Source organism: Octopus bimaculoides, chromosome 6 (assembly GCF_046866305.1).
Source record: "Octopus bimaculoides isolate indiv1 chromosome 6, ASM4686630v1, whole genome shotgun sequence".
Classification (NCBI taxonomy): Eukaryota; Metazoa; Mollusca; class Cephalopoda; order Octopoda; family Octopodidae; genus Octopus; species Octopus bimaculoides.
In genome coordinates this window covers 106,463,081-106,484,756 of record NC_142933.1, presented here as the reverse complement: position 1 = coordinate 106,484,756, position 21,676 = coordinate 106,463,081, and the positions used below count along the sequence as shown (strand labels likewise).

Here is a 21,676-nt window from a genome sequence, read left to right as displayed (position 1 = left end):
TGATGAAGGCTGGAGGGTATATCAGCCGAAACGTTGTGTTAACAAACAAGATGAGGACAAATATCCGTCAAATGTAAATAACATACATGATTCCCCATCTCTCAAATATAGAACTGTAATATGGGAATGTCTAGATATGTGACTACATGCATGAGAATACATACGAAAAACAAAAAATGCAAATCTGCATACATACATACATACATACATACATACAAACAAAAATACCCTGTTGTTGATGTTTAAATTCCAATGAAGGAGCCTTGGATCTGGGTTAGAAACCGGTTCTTTCTCTATTGGCAAGAACTCTTGAAATAAAACTGAACAATGACACACACACACACACACACACACACACACACACACATGTATGTATATATTTATTTTTGTGTGTATTGTTGTAAACATGTACATGTGTGTGTATTTATGTGTATACATGTATATGCATATATATATTTTTGTGTATATTTATGTTAGAAAGCATTTAAACATGTATTGGTATATATATGCATGTGTATATATGTATACATTGTATAAATTTATTTTGGAAAGTGTTTAAATACATATGTGTGTATGCGTGTGTGTGTGTGTGTATATATATATATATATATATATATATATATATGCGAGTAAAAATAAATACAAAAAAAGGGGTTTTGTATGATTGTGTATAGAGGAATATATTATTTTGTTTAAAAGAGTTCCAACACTGTCTGTTTTTTATGTTTTATTTATATTCCTGCAAAACCAATGTGGGATATAGAATATGGAATATACAATATTTAATATAATATACAATATATAATATAAAATAAAAATGGATGGTACTATGAAATAAAGTATTGAATGTCTTATTGAATATATGGAATATGTCTTATTGAATAGATGAAATATTGAGTGTTCAATATAAAGGCGAATACGTATTTTCTATACCTTGTGGTATTTCATCATGGCCGGTACACACATGTATTTGCGTATATGTGTTGTGTGTTTGTGTATCTGTATATATCTATACCTTCCAGCCTGTTTGTCTGTTCATGTGTCCATCCATCCGTCTGTCTGTCCGTCCGTCCAAGCAACATGCATGTCTGTTGTATATCTATCTGGTTCTCTGTCTGTGATCTGATTGTCTCCCTGTCACTCTCTCTCACACACGCTCTCTCTGTCTCTCTTTGTCTCTACCTTTCCTTCCTTCCTTACTTTGCTCTGATCTTAATTGGAATCCTTTTGTGATGGAGTTTTCCCTGTCGCTTTCTTTCTGTTAATAAGTAACACCGAGATTATTACAGACAGCATAGACATTGCTGAAAGCAGCATTCCATGACTTAGCAGTTTGGAAAAAGAAACTGATGGAATAAACACCACAGACTTTAAAAAATAAGTTTCAGGGTTAATTTGTTCCTCTAAGCCCTTGAGGGCAGTGCTCCAGCATGGCTGCAGTCCAATGACTGAAGCGAATAAAAGATAACATAACATAGAGTAGTCATCGTTTGAAATATCTGAGTTCAAATTCCACTGAGGTCGACTTTGCCTTTCATCCTTTCGGGGTCGATAAATTAAGTACCAGTTGCATACTTGGGTTGACCTAATCGACTGCACCCCCCCTCCCACAAGGATTATTTGAAATAGCATACATAAGTTATAGAGTTGATATTCTTTAAGGATAGACATTATGTAACAATGTGAAGGTCATGGAGATAATCCGTGAAGGATACTGTATCATCAACATCATTTATTTAACGTCCACTTTTCCATGCTGGCATGGGTCGGATGGAACTTGTTGAGGCAGATTTTTAAAATTCTGATGACCTCCATGTTGCCAGCCCTCACCTTTTTTCCAAAACAAAAATATTTCTCCATAGTCAGACATGTTTTCACAGAAATAATTCTTTCTACTGTAGGCACAAGGCCTGAAATTTGGAGGGAAGGGGCCAATCGATTAGATCAACTCCAGTATGCAACTGGTACTTAATTTATTGACCCCCAAAAGAATGAAAGGCAAAGTCGACCTTGGCAGAATTTGAACTCAGAACCTAGCAACAGGAGAAATACTGCTAAGCATTTCATCCAGCTTGCCCCCTTAGGATAAATATAATAATAATAATAATAATAATAATAATAATAATAATAATAATAATAATAATAATAATAATAATAATAATAATACATTATTTACAATTGACGGATATTTGTCCTCATCTTGTTTGTTGTTGACATGTTTCGGCTGATATAGCCTCCAGCTTTCATCAGGTGTCTTGGGGAAATTTTGAACCTGGCTTCTCATTCCTAAGGTATTTTTCAATATTATTATTATTATTTTGCTTTGGATTTGTACAAGTTGGATCCAAGTCTCACCCAGAGACCTCAAAAGACAACAAGTTAGAAGTTCATGTTGGTGTTATGCCTGATTATTATTATTATTATTATTGTCACTGCCTGGAATCGAACTTGGAATCTTGGGGTTAGTAGCCCGCACTCTTAACCACTACGTCATATAATCCTTGGATAGAATTTATAAATTCTATCCAAGGATTATTGTTATTATTATTATTATTATTATTATTATTATTATTATTATTATATATATATATATACATACATATATAAAGAAGTATTGGTTATACGACTTTACATACAACACCAACCAACACCAGTCAACATCATAAGATTGTGGCTGGCGTAATAGAAAAAGGAACTTAAATTGCATATTCAAAACGTTTCCCATAAACAAATTTAAAAGAAAGATATATACATATATAATTGGAAACAATTTGGATTGGTTCTATGTGACTTAAAAGTTTTGTAGGCTTGTAACAAAAACCTGGCTTGTTCTGGTTTAGATTACTAAATAGAGAAACACAGGCAGTCCAAGATGGCTACTAGAAAACGGACTGCTATTGGTCAAGTAGTGGGGGTGATGTAGTATTGTTAGAGGTGAGATCAGCATTTCAGTGACATTAGGCAAAGCACATCGACCGACTTTCTTACTGGTTTGAATATGCCTCAACCATATTCGAATTCGAACTGGTAAAGACACTACTTTGCACTATGAAGTTCATACACTGTAAATCCTCGAGTATAGTCAGCCTTCGAGTAAAATACGCAGGGGATTTTTAGGGGGCTGCACCTCTGAAAAACCTAAACCTTGTGTATAATATGCACCCCTTCTCTAACTTGAGTCAAGGAGGTCTATATAATGTCCTTGGTTTGTAAACGTATATACGGTAATGTCCTTTATTATTATTGTATATATAACATAATGCAAACGTGTAGCTTTTTTGTGCACTTTGTTTGCAGAAAATATAGAAATAACAGTTATAACGTCAGTGAAAAATAAATATTAAGTAAATTGCCTTTACATATTTATCGCTATCAGTTACAAGCCCGAAATCACAAAATGCGTCTGAATAAACATTGCCGGACAGCAAAAAGAGACTCGGACATTGCTTAGAAAATATTTTTCATTTTTAACCTTGTATATAGTACACGCTAAGGATTTTGACCTTTAAATTTTGGGAAACAATGCAGATTATACTCGAGGATTTATGGTATGTGTGTGTGTGTGTGTATGTATACACACACACACACACACACACACACACACACACACATATACATACATACATATATTTGGCATTATGTCGTGCTTGAGAAGAAGACCCATCAAGCTGAGCAAAATTGCAGTCGTGGCAGATACTGGTGTTTTGCAAATTGGCACCTGTGCTGGTGGCATGTAAATGCCCTCCGGTGTCATACAAATGACACGTAAAAGCACCCATTACAATCTTGGAGTGGTTGGCATTAGGAAGGGCATCTAGCTGTAGAAAACCATGCCAAATCTCACTGGAGTCTGGTGCAGCCTTCTGGTGTACCAGCCCAGTCAAACCGTCCAACCCATGTCAGCATCAACAATGGACATTAAACAATGATGATATATATATATATATATATATATATATATATATATATATATATATATATATATATATACACACACACACACACACACATACATGAACCACATAGTGTACTTCACAAAATTCGTTCTCTCTTAATTCTTCATTAACCTAATATCAAATGACAGTTGCACCTATAATTAACTGCTGTTATAGTAATTAACATGACTCACAATTAATCCAATCACTGTTGATAATTAGCCTAATTTTTTTTGGTTTTACAATGAACTGGCAGACTCGTTAAACCCTGTAGTTCTCAACTTGAATCTAAATGACTCCTGGGAGTCTCTGCAAGCAAAATAATAAATTGGGGGAATTACTATTTTTAATTCTCACAACGAGAGATATTCAGCAACAGTACTTTGGAGTAAAGATTGTTTGCCAACATAACATGGCAGTCCTGGTTTAGGACAAATGTTGCTGTAATTTAGCCCCAGGATACATCGTCTCCAGCTGGCTATACGACACGATCTGTGTCCTTATATTTTTGAAGATTCCCTTGTATAGCCAGCTGTCTCCTGGGGCTAAATTACAGCAACATTTGTCCTAAACCAGGACTGCCATGTTATGTTGGCAAACAATCTTTACTTCAATAAATTGGGGGTTTGCAATAGCATTTTAGGGGTCCATGAAAAACTTTTGACATATTTATTGGAAGACATAACTAGGTTTCTTTCTCTAAAGCTTAACTTAATTCAACATATTTCTGGTCATTGAAACATGGTCCCTCAGGGGGTGTAATTGCAAACCAACACAAGTGAATGGGTGATAAATGAAATTGGAATTTTGAAAGAAATATCAATAAAACTGAATGACCAATGGGCAGGTGGGTGGGGCACTAGAGTAAAATGGTAATCAAAGGGGTGCGGAGATATACCCTCCAGCCTTCATCAGGTGTCTTGGAGAAATTTCGAACCTGGGTTCTCATTCCTAAGGTATTTTTCGATATAGTCACTTCCTGGAATTGAACTTGGAATCTTGGGGTTAGTAGCCCACACTCTTAACCACTACGCCATATGCTCATGGGCAATTATGGAGTGGATTTTAGGGCTTATAAATCTAATATTTTCCTAGCCTTCCTTATTACTGGTTCCCGTATGCTATTCATATCTGCTCTTGGTCTGCTTAGGAGGTTGTTGTGTCCTAGCATATGTGCTGCTTCTTTCAGTTTTCGTATTTCCCAGTGGTGTTCTCTGTTTATTATTTTAGCTTCATCCCACAGGAGGAGGTGGTCTCCATTAACAACAAACAAGATGAGAACAAATATCTGTCAAATGTAAATAATGTAAATAATTATCTAATGTGTCCTACTATTTTTAAAGACAATTTAGTGGGTTTTCAGTAAGATTTTCTTTTGCTATTTCTAGCAGAATAAACAAGTGTATCTTGGTTCTTCTTTTCTAACAGATGGTTAAGGTATTTGGTAAACCCATATTTGTCTACCGAAGTGGTTCTCAACCGCTTTTTGCCTATGGCCCGTTCTGGTTCCTATTTAACTCTGCTGGACTTCCAGAGCCATTCAATGCATATATATAAAACACTATCTTTCTCTATTTTTACAATTAATTATTATTGCAAATTGTATTAAAAAAGTGTTAAAATATTAGTTTGGTGCATAATTATTGTGGCTATTTTTTTTTTCAATAAATTTTATTCAACAAAAACAATGACATGCAACAAAAACATGTTTAAATGATTATTCCAGAGCGTATTCACCATCTACTTCAATTACTGCTTCCCATTTGCTTGGCAGACGGTCAGACAATCATTTAAGGATGTTTTTGCTAAATATTGTTATTGTTTTTCTTGAATAAAATTTGTTGAAAAAAAAGCCGCAATAATTATGCACCAACCCAATATTTTGTGCCTTGTAGAAGTATAACAGATTCATTGACCATAAATTTTAACAACAAGATCTTATACAGACCCCTAAAGGTCAAATGGAAACTGGTTGAGAACCACTGGTCTATACTATTCAAATACTTGCCCCTGGCCACCTTGAGTTATTTCTCTTAGTTTAAGTTATGCAAATTACCTAGGCCATTGCTGTTTTGTACTTTGGATAGTAGAAATTAGGTCAGACAATTTGTCATGCTGGATAAATACGTAAGATATTTCCTATTTGAAATTCTTGAGACAAAGAATCAAATATTAACATTTGAAATGTGTAACGGAAAATAAATAATACCAAAAATATTTTCTCCAATGTCCTGTTTTGATATAAAATCTCTCTGCAAATACTATTTCTGGAATTTCCAACTCTTATGCATATCTCACAGAAATATGATGTCTGCACACGGAATTGAAATACTGGAACAAGCAGATGTGCACTTCAAGAGGACATAGCTTGGATTTTTAACCTTATTTACATTATATATGTAGGCGCAGGAGTGGCTGCGTGGTAAGATGGTAAGGCGGTGAGCTGGCAGAAACATTAGCACGCTGGACGAAATGCTTAGCGGTATTTCATCTGCTGTTACGATCTGAGTTCAAATTCCGCCGAGGTTGACTTTGCCTTTCATCCTTTCGGGGTCGATAAATTAAGTACCAGTTACGCACTGGGGTCGATGTAATCAACTTAATCCATTTGAATGTATTTGTTTGTCCCCTCTATGTCTAGCCCCTTGTGGGCAATAACGAAATAAGATGCTTGCTTCCCAGCCACATGATTCTGGGTTCATTGCCACTGCATGGCACCTTGGGCAAGTGTCCTCTACTATAGCCTCAGGCCAACCAAGCCTTGTGAGTGGATTTGGTAGATGGAAACTGAAAGAAGCCCATTGTGTATATATATATATATATATATATATATATATACACACACACACATATATATATACACACACACATGTGTGTGTGTGTGTGTCTGTGTTTATCCCACCATCACCACTTAACAACCGGTGTTGGTGTGTTTACGTCCCCATAACTTAGATGTTCAGCAAAAGAGACCAATAGAATAAGTGCCAGGCTTAAAAAATAAATCCTGCAGTTGATTCATTCGACTAAAAATTCAAGGCAGTGCTCCAGCATGGCCGCAGTCTAATGACTGAAACAAGTAAAAGAAAAAAAGGTGCAGGAATGTGTGTATATACATACATACATATATATATTTATATGTGTATGTATGTATGTATATGTATGCATATATATATATATATATATATATATATATATATATGTATTAGTTTAAATTAATTTAGATTATTTTATATCAGTAAACAATATAAAATAATTTAAATTAATTTAAAGTAATGTTTATCCCAAATTAACAGGATTATTATGGAATTAATTATGTTTACTCCCAATGAAACAGCTGCTGAACACAGCTTATGAGTTATCTGTCATATTTATACTTTTTTCCTTTTTATTCTAAATGCATATCACTCTTAAGGATAATTTCATTTGATTATTTATATTCAGGCAAACTTTTCCACCTGGATTTACAGCTATGCTATAAATGTATTGGAGTTTGATGACCTATTATAATAATTGGTCCCTTGATTATTGTGGATATATTATCTGATATTCTATACATCAGCTCTTTAGACACACTCACAGACACACATACATATGGAAAACAAACATTAATTGATGATATACACGCATACACACACACATATATATGCATAAATATAGATATATATTCGAAAACTGAAGTACTGCAGTATTATTAATAAATAATAATAATATAAGTGGCTAGCAAGCATAAAAGCCAAAAGGGTAAATTTATAAATTTATAATTAAGGATACAAGATAGTATCAACGTTGCTAGAAATAATAGTAAAAAAATACTCAAATAAGCCACAATATCGCTCGATGTTATCAGTTTATTCTTTTTTTTTAATCTTTTATTTGTTTCTGTCATTTGATTGTGGCCATGCTGGGGCACCGCCTTTAGTCGAGCAAATCAACCCCAAGACTTATTCTTTGTAAGCCAAGTACTTATTCTATCGGTTTCTTTTGCCGAACCACTAAGTTACGGGGACGTAAACACACTAGCATCAGTTGTCAAGCAATGTTGGTGGGGGAAAAACACAAACACACAAACATATATATATATATATATATATATATGATGGGCTTCTTTCAGTTTCCATGAACCAAATCCACTTATAGGGCTTTGGTCAGCCTTAGGTTTTAGGAGAAGACACTTGCCCAATGTACCATGCAGTGGGACTGAACCCAGAACTATGTCATTGGTAAGCAAGCTACTTACCACACAGCCACTCCTGGCTTATTTGAGTATTTTTTTACTCTTATTTCTAGCAACGCTGGTACTATCTTGTACCCTTAATTCTAAATTTATAAATTTACCCTTTTGGCTTTTATGCTTGCCAGCCACTTATATTATTATTATTTATCAATATGAATATCTTCATGTGTTTATAATTATACACTTCTATCGTTTGAATTTGGCGCAAGTCTTTCAACGATTTTAACAAGCAAGACGAAGCAGTTATTAGTTTAACCCTAGGCAATGAGACCAATGGATGAGAACTAAGAGTAATATCTCAGAGTTCAAAATCACGTGATATAGGTATATCTGCCAATTCATTTGAGTCTTTCTCCCACAATGGTAGGTTGACTTTTTACTCACTCCTTGATTTCACCAGCTTGTTAAATTTTAAATTTTCAATCATACATACATACACACAGCTGTATTCTCGTTACATGAGAAAAGCCATTGCCAAAAAGACTTACTGAAATGATTCCTGATTGTTGCCATGTGATGCCCTTATGTAACTTTTAAGCTTGGCCAAGCTTTTACACATTTTATTACATACTAGACAACTATGCTGGCTGGCAGGAGAAACAGGTGCCACCATATGCACTCTCTTAACATGTCTTTTTAGACCTCCAACTGAGAGGCACACCCTTCCACATTTTACACACGTTCTGTTATGAATTTTAATAGCCACATCATTGTTTATCATGGGCCGATACATACATACATAGATATACTCATACATATATACATACATATACATCTCCATCATTCTGTGCTGGTGTGCATCTTTTTGGACTTATCCATCCACACATGCATTCTTTTCTTTAATCTCTGTCTCTCTCTCTCTGTTCATCCGTTTTTGCATGCATAATTCTATTTGAATCTCTTCCTTTGTGTGTTTTTTCCTTCCATCTGATTGTCTACCTGCCTTTCTGCCGCACTGTGTGTGGGTGTGTCTGTGTTTATATATGTCTGTGTGTATATATATATATATATATATATATATATATATATATATTGATTTTGGAATTAGCTTAAAGTTTTATGCTTCACTTAGTTTGCCCTCTGACATTTTCTAAATGTCTATTTATTTCACTGGTTAATCTTTCTAATACTGACATCCTAACTGAGGACTGAGGTACAGAAACCAGTAAAAAAAAAAAAATTAAATAGATATATAAATAGATGCAGGTATGGCCGTGTGCTTGCTTCCCAACCACATGGTTCCAGGTTCAGTCCTACTGCGTCACACCTTGGGCAAGTGTCTTCTACTATAACCTCAGGCCAACCAAAGCCTTGTGAGTGGATTTGGTAGGCGGAAAATGAAAGAAGCCTGTCGTATATATATATATTTATATATATATATATATATATATACACACACACATAGAAATGTATATATTTATGTGTGTCTTTGTGTCTTCACCATGGCTTGACAACCAATGTTGATATGTTTACATCCCTGTAACTTAGCAGTTCGTCATAAGAGACCAATAGAATAAGTACCAGGCTTACAAAGAATAAGTCCTGGGGCTGGTTTCTTCAGCTAAATGAATAAAAGAACATACCTATGTATATATGTGTCTCTATATGTGTGTGTGTGCGTGTGCATGCATGTGTTCCTATTTTTATTGTTCTTTAACATGAAACACCACTGTTTATGAAATTATATTAAGAAAAATAACGAGACATTTAATTAAACAAAGGCATCTCCTCTTAATCCACTCTACATTAATTACAATTGTATAACAATACTCCTCCACAAGTTATCACGTGGCATGGCTGCTGATTCTGAAGTGAAATCACTTCTAGCTGAAAGCAGATCCGCAAGGCTGAGTGAGAGAAGGTAATGACTTGAAATTTGATGCCCTTCGCTGAACACTAAAGTTCTTGTAAGTAAGTTAGCCTTGAGACTGTGCTTGAGAGCTGTGTACACAGATACAGTTAGATAGATGTAGGAATGTGTGTGTGTGTGTGTGTGTGTGTGTGTGTGTGTGTGTGTGTATGTGTATGCACACACATGCACTTACATTCATGCATGTGTATATGTGTATCTATGTATCTATCCATCCATCTGTCTGTCTATCACTCTATTTATCTATCTGTGTCTGTGTGTGTATATATATATATATATATATATATATATATATACACATACACACACACACAGACACACTCACATGCATCTCTGTCTCTTTCTATTTCCTGTCTTTCTATATAGCTTGATATATACATACACGTATACATATATATATATATATATATATATATATATATATATATATGTGTGTGTGTGTGTGTATATATATATATATGTGTGTATGTGTGTGTGTGTCTGTGTGTATAGATATATATACATGCACATATAATGTATGCATGTATATATATATGTGTGTACACACACACGCACACACACATATAATGTATGCATGTATATATGTATATATTCATAGACATATATACATACACATATATATATATGTATATATATATGTATATATATATATATATATATATATATATATATATATATATATGTGTCTATATATAGATAGATACGAATGTATTTATGTATATATACTTACACACACACACCCACACACACTGGCTGATTGATGAAAGAAGAAATGCATCCACACAGATAAATAGAAAGACACGGAAAGACAGATGAAACCATGACAGCATAGAGAGAGAGAGATAGAGAGAGATAGAGAGACAGACAGACACAGAGAAAATATGCAAGAGAGTGAGAGAGGTGGGGTGGGGAGTGGGAAGGAAATAAGACTGGAAAATGATGAAATATTTAGAAGGAAACATGAAAAATATTTTATGTGTTGAGATAGTTTGGAAATGAAATATTTGTATAGGTGCAGGCATGGGTGTGTGGTAAAAAGTTTGCTTTCCAGCCCATGGTTCTGGGTTCAATCCCACTGCATGCCATCTTGGGCAAGTGTCTTCTGCTATAGCCTCGGATTAACCGACACCTTGTGAGTGGATTTGGCAGATGGAAACTGAATGAAGCCTGTCATCTATATACATTGTCTGTTCTGGCATGGATTCTTATGGCTCTTCAACTTTACAGACTGTTGGTGCTTTTTACATGGCAACAGCACCAGTTCTATTGTACATACATACATATATATATATATATATATATATATATATATATATATATATGTATATATGCACAATACACTCTCTGAGTGGTTGGCATTAGGAAGAGCATCCAGCTGTAGAAACTCTGCCAAATTTAGATTGGAGCCTGGTGTTGCCATCCAGTTTCACCAGTCCTCAGTCAAGTCGTCCAACCCATGCTAGCATGGAAAGCGGACGTTAAACGATGATGATGATGATGATGAATAGCAGCTATAATATAAGCATCAATAAGAACAAGTGTATTGAAATATCTATTATAGAAGATCAACAACATGTTGAGTCTAGATATTTTACACATATTTAGATATGTCTAATATCTATCTTTTGTAAAAATTTCAAGTGGATGGATTAAATATTTTGTAAGTTATGAGGAAATATATAAATAATCTTCCAAACCGCATATATAGATGTGTGTGAGTGTGTGTGTGTGTGTGTGTGTTCTCCACTACCACTTGACAACTGGTGTTGTTTTATTTATGTCCTTGTAACTTTGGGGGTGGGGGACATAAACTTACTGAAAGAAACTATGTTAAGGCGGTGAGCTGGCAGAAACGTTAGCATACCGGACGAAATGCTTAGTGGTATTTTGTCTACTGTTACGTTCTGAGTTCAAATTCTGCGGACGTCGACTTTGCCTTTCATTCTTTCGGAGTCGATTAAATGAGTACCAGTTACGCACTGGTGTCGATCTAATTCGACTTAATCCTTTTGTCTGTCCTTTTTTGTCCCCTCTATGTTTAGCCCCTTGTGGGCAATAAAGAAATAGGAAACTGATATGATAGGTATCAGGCTGAAAAAAGACAAGTATTTATGTTCGATTTGTTCCACCAAAATTTCTTCAAGGTGGTGCCCCAGCATGGCCACAGTCTAAGGAATGAAATAAGCGACAGAATAAAAGATACATAAACACTTAGAAACTAAATCATCCATATATAAAACCAAGCATACTTACACACATACATTCATACACATACTTACACATACACACACATACATGCACACACATGCATGCACACATACATACACACTACATACACACACACACATACACACACACACATACATGCACACATAAACACATACATACATACATGCATACACATGTACATACATGCATTCCTGTATACATACTTGCATACTCTTTTTTACTCTTTACTCTTTTACTTGTTTCAGTCATTTGACTGTGGCCATGCTGGAGCACCGCCTTTAGTCGAGCAAATTGACCTCAGGACTTATTCTTTGTAAGCTTAGTACTTATTCTATCGGTCTTTTTTGCCGAACTGCTAACTTACGGGGACATAAACACACCAGCATCGGTTGTCAAGCGATGTTGGGGGAGGGGACAAACATAGATGCACAAACATATGCACACACACACATATATATATATATATATATATATATATATATATATATATACATATATATGACGGGCTTCTTTCAGTTTCCATCTACCAGATCCACTCACAAGGCTTTGGTCGGCCCAAGGCTATAGTAGAAGACACTTGCCCAAGGTGCCATGCAGTGGGACTGAACCGAGAACCATGTGGTTGGGTAGCAAGCTTCTCACCACACAGCCATGTCTGCACCTGAGTTTTTGGTGAAAATATGGGTTAGCTGTAGAGCATATAGGCCTTGGTTGGAATAGAATGGAACAATACGTGAGAAAAGTTTTATTTAATGTGTAGAAGGCAGAGTTTGCTCTAAAGCAGGCAGAGGTAGCTAAGGCTTTCGCCCTCAGTGTGTGTCTGCATTGTGTAATATGATTAGGTTAATCCTAAGATAAGCATATTATTTTGTACACACACACACATACAAAACCGTGATAAACCAAAACATTGATGTCTTTTGGTTTTGTAACTTTTGAACAATTGTTGGATATGTTTTGTATGATACATACAGACATAAATTGTGTGTGTGTATACTAACACACACATACACACTCATACAAAATACACACACACCCACAAATATGTATATATGTATATGCGTCTGTGTGTGTGTGTGTATCATGATCATCATGATCATCATTTAACGTCCACTTTCCATGCTGGCATGGGTTGGACGGTTTGACTGAAGACTGGTGAGCCAGAAGGCTGCACCAGGCTCCAATCTGATTTGGTAAAGTTTCTACAGCTGGATGCCCTTCCTAATACCAACCACTCAGAGAATGTAGTGAGTGCTTTTTATGTGCCACTGGCACAAGGGCCAGTCAGGTGGTACCATGCTTGAATGGTACTTTTTATGTGCCGCCGGTGCAGGAGTGCGTGTATGTATGTATGTATAAATATATATTTACATAAATTTTCTTTTATACGTTTCAGCCCTAAGGCTGTGGCCATGCTGGAGCAATGCATAAATATATATATGTAAGCCTAAAGACCTAACAAACCTTTTCCTTTTTCTGTTCCTTTTTTCTCCTGTCAACCTGCAATCGTCTGTTAATATTCCTCTGTTGTACTCTTTCACCCCAACTTCCTCTCACTCTTTCTTCCTGTTTCTTGAGCAATGCTGTGATGGAATAGCATCCCGTCCAGCTGTGGGGGAACACATATGCCATAGAAACCGGGAAACTGGGCCCATGAGCCTGGCTAGGCTTGAAAAGGGCACATAAAAAAAATATATATATATATGTTTCTGTGTGTGTGTGTCCTACCATTGCTTGACAACCAATGTTGGTGTATTTATGTCCACGTAACTCAGCAGTTTGGCAAAAGAGACTGATAGAATAAGTACTGAGCTTACAAAGAATGGGTGATGGGAGGAGGTGTTTGGTGTTAAGGGTGGTTGTTGTTCAGCCCTAGGCCAGCCTTGCTTGAGTAGACTAATGATCAAAGACAATCATGTCAAGGCCATCCCTGCTTGTTTTTTTTACGTGAAGCTAAGACAATATTATCCAATGTATCCTTCCATTTCACAAGACGGTAGGATGTAGTGGTGATGGTACTGCTGATGATGGTGATGGTGGAGATAGGGTGGAGGTGGTGATGATGGTGGGAGTGGAGATGGAGGTGTGGCGATGGTGATGTGAATTTTGGGTGGATGGGTGTGATGATGTTTGGTGATGAGGATGTTGACTTCTGTGTAACTTTTGAAGAACAACAACAAGGAGAAAATCCCAAAATAGCAAAACCAACAACAACAACAACAACATGATAATCAAATAGATAGAAATCAATAGAGAGGGGAGGAGAAAAGAGAGAGAAAGAGAAATAGAGTGAGAGATAGAGAGTGAGAAAGAGAGAGAGAGAAACAGTGAGATACAGGGGGGGAGAAGAGAAACAGTGAGATAGAGGGGGGGAGAAGAGAAACAGTGAGATAGAGGGGGGAGAAGAGAAACAGTGAGAAAGAAAGAGAGTAAGAGAGAGAAAGAGACAAAGAGTGAGTGAGAGAATGAGAAAGAGAGAAACAGTGACAGAGAGAGAGAGAGAGAGGGGAAAGAGAAAGAGAGAGTGAGAGAGAAAAAGAGAGTAAGAGAGAAAGTGAGAGAGAGAGAAAGAGAGAGAGGAAAAAAGAGAAACAGAGTGGGAAAGAGTGAGAAAGAGAGAAAGAGAGAGAGTGAGAGAGAAAAAGAGAAAGAGAGAGAGGAAAAAAGAGAAACAGAGTGGGGAAAGAGTGAGGAAGAGAAAGAGTGAGAGAGAGAGAAAGATAGTGAGAGAGTAAAAGAGAGAGGAAAAAAGAGAAACAGAGAGAGAGAGAGAGAGAGAGAGAGAGAGAGAGAGAGAGAAGGGAGGTGGTAAATTGTAAAAGAAAATTGCTAAATATTTAAGGTGTGTGTTTGCCTGCATCAGGCTTTGTGCCATTGTGCACAGAATCTGGTGTCGATCGATGCAGAAGCTCAAACTATAATGAAGATAATGTTATCAACACATCATTGCCAACTGCTGCTCTTGCTGCTGTTGAAATGAACAGCAACAACTGCTGCATCTGCAATGGATCGTATTCACCATCACTGTAACAGTGATGATGATGATGGTGATGATGATAATCCTCCTCCTCCTCCTCCTCTCCACCCTCTTCAGTATCAGACGTTATAGTTCCACCAACGATTCACAGTTGAATCTTTGGTGGAACCATGATGCTGTGTTGATCTGATGATTTGTACTCGTTCCTACTCTAGGCACAAGGCCTGAAATTTTTTGGGGAGGGGGCCAGTCAATTAGAGTGACCCCAGTATGCGACTGGTAGTCAATTTATTGACCCCTCAAAAGGATGAACGGCAAAGTCAACCTCGGTGGAATTTGAACTCAGAACATAAAGACAGACAAAATACTGCTTAGCATATTTGTACTATAATATTCTTATAACGCCAACCACTCTGAGAGTGCAGTGGGTGCTTTATACGTGCCACCGACACGGGGGTGGTGGGCAGTCAGGCGGCACTGGCAACAGCCATGTTCAGATAGTGCTTTTTACATACCAGCAGCATGGGGAGAAAGCAGGGGCAGTGGGATTGATGGGGCTGGCGTCGGCCACTTCGGTTGGTGCTTTTTACGTGCTACCGGCATGGGGAGCCAGTTGGGGCAGTGGCTGGGGGTGCTGGTATTAACCACGTTTGGATGGTGCTTTTTATGTGCCACTGGCATGGGGAGCTAGTCAGGCAGCACTGGCAACAACCCATGCATGATTGATGCATATTTCATGCCACCAGCACTGAAGCCAGTCAGGCGGCACTGGCATTGACCACAACTACAATTTCCATTTTGATTTCAATTTGATTTCGATTTGATTGAATTTTGATAGGCAATGCCAAGAGACCGAGACTTCTGGAGATATGCTGTGATTGAGAAGACCCGGCAAATAAAGTGAGATCACAGCTGTAGCTTTTACCAGTGTCGCATAACCAGCCCATTTAAAAGTACCTTTGAATCATCAAGCGACACACTGTGCTTGAGGAGACCTACTGAGTCAAGTAAAATCAAAGTCAATTTGAATATGTAAACATAATTTTATTCCACGCTAAAATTATTAATACACAAAGTGTGTGTGTGTGTGTGTGTGTGTGTGTGTGTGTGTGTATGCATGCTTGCATACAAATGTATGTCTGTATGACGAGTTTCTTTCAGTTTCTGTCTGCATGTCTTTGGTAAGCCCTGGGCTATAGTAGATGATACTTGCCCAATGTGCTGTGCAGAGGGAGTGAACCCAGAACCATGTGGTTGAAAAGCGAACCGCTTAATCACATAGCCATGCCTGTGCCTACACACTCATACATGTGCACATGCTCTTGCACACATATATATATATGCACATTGGTATGCACGCAAATGCACATAAAATTATTGACCCGTTAAGTATGTTAACATCCTCCTGTACTTCGCGATACATCTACAGCTATGTTTGTTAACAGTTGATAATGGGGATAGGCCAATGACCTTATGACAAGGTTGATAATAATAACAATAATAATAATAATAATAATAATAATAATAATAATGATGACGGTGTATGGGTGGAAATATTTCTGTCATGTCAATATATAAAACTGAAATTTGACTCCTATTCTGATAATGACGGCAATGATGGTTCAGATCAGGAATGCTAGTGGTGATGGCAGTGATGGTGCGGTGGATGTGCAGAATTGGTGCAGTGGTGGTTGGTGGTGATAGGGGTGCAGTAAAGGCAGAATGGTGTTGATGGCGGTGGTACAGAAGTAGTGCAGTGGAGGTGCAGCTGCAGCAGTGGTGATGGTCGTAACAAACTTAATAATATGTCAGCGACACTTTTGAAACTGATAATGATGGTTTTGGTAGATATTATCTTTTACCCCCCCCCCCCCCCCCCCCCCCCCCCCACACACACACACACTTCAACCCTAATTGACATTAAATGTTCCAGCCTTGAGTCTCCCGTCTTTTTTTTCTCATTAAACATTATCTTTCAACAACTACCATATTTGATAGCATATAAAACATTTTTTCATTTCAAAAACTGTCTCCAAAGACCAATAATATCTCCAACACCACCACCACCATCATTACCACTACATCTTCAACACCACCACTACCACCACCACCATCATCATCATCACCACCGCCATTACCACCTCTTCAACCATACCACAATTACCATCATCGTCATTATCACCATCATGAAGTGAGACTTTACATTTGTTGTTACACCTGTTAGAAATAGCAACTAAATTTCTCACATTGGTCCCTGGCTTCCCGGTCCTCAGTCAAACCGTCCAACCCATGCCAGCATGGAAAGCGGATGTCAAACGATGATGATGATATATATTAATATGTACACTTTCTCCTTGACTTATGACTAAGTTCCGTTCTGAGTGACAGATTGTAAGTCGATCTGGTCGTGTGTCAGATTTATACTTTTCAACACTGTTTTCATTCAAACACAACTGATGATTGAAAGTGAAAGACGGTGGCAGGCAGTGGATGCCTGGGTCTGAGGGGAGGGGCCTGCCTTGCCGGATGCTGCCATAGTTATCCCATTCACAGCTGCCCAGTATCTGAAAAAAATCAATGTTTCATTTGTGTTTGTCCTCAACCATCACTTGACAGCTGGTGTTGGTAGGTTTATGTCCCTGTAACTTAGCAGTTCAGCTGAAGAGACCGATAGAATAAGTATCAGACAAAAAAAAAAAAAAATTAAGAAAGAAATATTTGCTGGGATCAATTTGTTTCACTAAAATTCTTCAAGGCATTACACCAGTATGGTTGCAATCTAATGACTGAAACCGGTAAAACATGGAAGATATATTTGACAATCGTTGGCAAATATATTTCTCTCTTTCTTTTCCTTCCTTCCTTTCCTTGATTTCTTCTTTCATTTATTCCTTCCTTCTTTCCTTCCTTTTTCTTTTCTTTCTTCCTTCCTGCCTTCCTTCCTTTATTTCTTTCCTTCATTCCTTCCTTTCCTTCCTTCCTTCATTTATTTTCCTTCCTACCTTCCTTCCTTTATTTTCTTTTCTTTCTTTATTTTTTCCTTCCTTCCTTCCTTCCTTTATTTATTTTCCTTCCTTCCTTCATTTATTTTCCTTCCTACCTTCCTTCTTTTATTTTCTTTTCTTTCTTTATTTTTTCCTTCCTTCCTTCCTTCCTTTATTTATTTTCCTTCCTTCCTTTATTTATTTTCCTTCCTTCCTTCATTTATTTTCCTTCCTACCTTCCTTCCTTTATTAATTCCTTCCTTCCTTTATTTTCTTTTCTTTATTTATTTTTTTCCTTTCTTCCTTCCTTCCTTTATTTTCCTTCCTTCCTTCATTTATTTTCCTTCCTACCTTCCTTCCTTTATTAATTCCTTCCTTCCTTTATTTTCTTTTCTTTATTTATTTTTTCCTTTCTTCCTTCCTTCCTTTATTTATTTTCCTTCCTTCCTTTATTTATTTTCCTTCCTTCCTTCATTTATTTTCCTTCCTACCTTCCTTCCTTTATTAATTCCTTCCTTTATTAATTCCTTCCTTCCTTTATTTTATTTTCTTTCTTTATTTTTTCCTTTCTTCCTTTATTTATTTTCCTTCCTACCTTCCTTCCTTTATTAATTCCTTCCTTCCTTTATTTTCCTTCCTTCCTTCATTTATTTTCCTTCCTACCTTCCTTCCTTTATTAATTCCTTCCTTCCTTTATTTTCTTTTCTTTCTTTATTTTTTTCCTTCCTTCCTTCTCCTTCCTTCCTTTATTTATTTTCCTTCCTTCCTTTATTTATTTTCCTTCCTTCCTTCCTTCCTATTGATCAAATATACGGTGATCACAATTGCAAATTTTGTTGTTCTTTTCCATTGCATTCTTAATATATAATTCAGGAATTTAACTTCTTTCTCTTTCAGGTCCCTGAAAAGATCACTGATTACCTTCCAAAGGTGTCTGATAAATATGGAGATCCCGGATTACAACTGAAAAGGGAAAAGAATTTGGAGAACGAAGCTGTGTTTGGCACCCAGTCTTCCGTTCGCTCAAGAAACTTGTACAACAACGACAGCGACAAAAATACTGAACCAAACAATTACATCAATGAGACAAACCCACAGACAGAAAAATCGTTATCTTCCAAGCGAATCATTGAAACACCTGAACCATTAGAGCAATCACCAGAAGAGCTTTCTCCTCCACCATTATTGTCTTCACCACCGTTATCTTCACCAGAGCTGTTCTCATCACCAGCACCAGTACCGGAATCGGTTGAGCCCCAAGTGCCTTTGAGAAGGTTCAAGCCTCCACATTTACGTAAAGGAGCAAACAAGAATAACACCGAAAATGCCCTTGACGAGAACGTCGACAAAAACTGGCAAAACAGCCTGAACGAACTGAATACAAGAATAAGCCGAAAGGGTACCTCAAATGGAAATTTGACTGAATCTTCTAAAGGTCCAAGAATTTTGAGAACGAAATCAAGTATTGAAAGACAAATTTATAAGAATTTGGTAGAACCGGAAGCATTGAATGAAAAGGAATTGTCAAAGACAGAAGATGACTCTTCTGTAAATGACAAAAGTGAAAATCTTTTCATTGAAGATTACAAAAAACCAAAATCAATTTCTGAAAGTAATTATTCCTTTGATGTAAAATCTGTTCTTCGAAAGGTTCCCGAGAATGCAAAAGAAAAGTCTCCAAGAGATAACAGTTTGTCTCTGAAAGCACCATTATTTAAGAATCTAGAATCAAGGCGATCGACTTCTTTTGTTCATCTTGGTAAATAACATTTAATTTCTTTCTCTTTTTCAATTTAGATCTGTTTTCTTTCTTTCTTTCTTTCTTTTTTCTTCCTTTCTTTCTTCCATTCTTTCTTTTTCTTTCTTTCTTTCTTCGTTCTTTCTTTCGTTCCGTTTTCTTTTTTCGTTCTTTCGTTCCTTCTTTCTTTTGTTCTTTCATTCCTTCTTTCATTCTTTGTTTCCTTCTTTCGTTCCTTCTTTCCTTCCTTCGTTCGTTCCTTCGTTCCTTCTTTCTTTCTTTCTTTCGTTCTTTTTCTTTCATTCCTTCCTTCCTTCCTTCCTTTTCTTTTCCTTTTCTCCTCTTAAACTGAAGAATTCCAGGATCCTAAAACTTGCAAAAGAATCAGACACGGTTTCCTTTTCAGTAATTAATTTATCTTCGTTATAAAAGTTATTTTTTTCATTAAATTTGTTCTGTTTTTATGAAGAAATTCACTGTTACACATTCCAATAAAAATCTCCCATAACTACACCATTAATTTCAAATTACATTTTTAACTAACCATTTTGATAAATCAATCTTTTTTTACACGTTTCCAAAATGCTTCCATTCTGAAGTGAACCAAAAATGAAAGCTCTCTCTCTCTCATCATCATCATCATCATCATCATCTAATTTGCATCTTTTGTCTTTCCTTTTTTTCTTTCCTCTATCCTTTCGTAGAAAAAAAATCTGATACCAAAGTTCAGAAAGACCCACCTTGGCTCAAAGATTTCTCTGGAAAAAGAGTTGGTCGCATTTTTTCCAAGTTTGACTGTGTGAAATCTCCAACAGAGAAAGAATCTGATAAAGAGCAAACTCCGAAAAGCGAGGAAACATACCAAACTCCAAGAAACAACATTAACGGTGCCGAAATCAGTAAGACCAGGCCATCCAGTTTGTTCACAAGTTCTTCCACTCCACTGAAAGACAGAAATAAAACCCCCCTTTCATCGGAAAACAAGAAACCTGTGATAAATAAGGATGGGAAAAGACTATCCTCCTCATCATCATTATCGTCATCTTCATTGCAGAAACACACAATTGATGATAACAAGACTGAGTCGAAACTGAATGAGAGCAGGTCAGTACATTCATCTGTCTCTCCATTTCTCTCTCTGCTTGACTTGTCTCTTTCTGCCTGCCTGCCTACCTGGCTGTTTGTCTGTCTGTTCGTCTGTCTGTTGTTATCTAAAAACGTGTGTGTGTGTGTGTGTGAGCGAGTGTAGGCATGTATGTCTATGTGCTTATAAGTCTGCATGCGTATATATATATAGATAGATACAAATAGATATACATACTTACATAAATATATACATACATATATATATACATACACATATATATACACATACATACATACACATATATACATACATATATCATCATCATCATCATCATCGTCATCGTTTAACGTCCGCTTTCCATGCTAGCATGCGTTGGACGATTTGACTGAGGACTGGTGAAACCGGATGGCAACACCAGGCTCCAGTCTAATTTGGCAGAGTTTCTACAGCTGGATGCCCTTCCTAACGCCAACCACTCAGAGAGTGTAGTGGGTGCTTTTACGTGTCACCCGCACGAAAACGGCCACACTCGAAATGGTGTCTTTTATGTGCCACCCGCACAAGCCAATCCAGGGGCACTGGCAACGATCTCGCTCGAAAATCCTACGGGAGCCAGTCAGGC

At 36.8% G+C, this 21,676-nt stretch overlaps 1 protein-coding gene across 2 annotated transcripts in view; it reads left to right on the top strand.

Annotated features, from left to right (window-relative positions):
- The window catches only part of LOC106873093 (uncharacterized), a 170,831-nt gene that overhangs the window by 137,121 nt on the left and 12,034 nt on the right, over positions 1–21,676 (top strand). For both annotated transcript variants that reach the window (XM_089354379.1, XM_089354378.1), the window contains exons 6-7: positions 19,127–19,988; positions 20,672–21,071. In XM_089354379.1, coding sequence (XP_089210505.1) covers positions 19,127–19,988; positions 20,672–21,071 — 1,262 coding nt within the window. The remainder of the gene's footprint in view (positions 1–19,126; positions 19,989–20,671; positions 21,072–21,676) is intronic.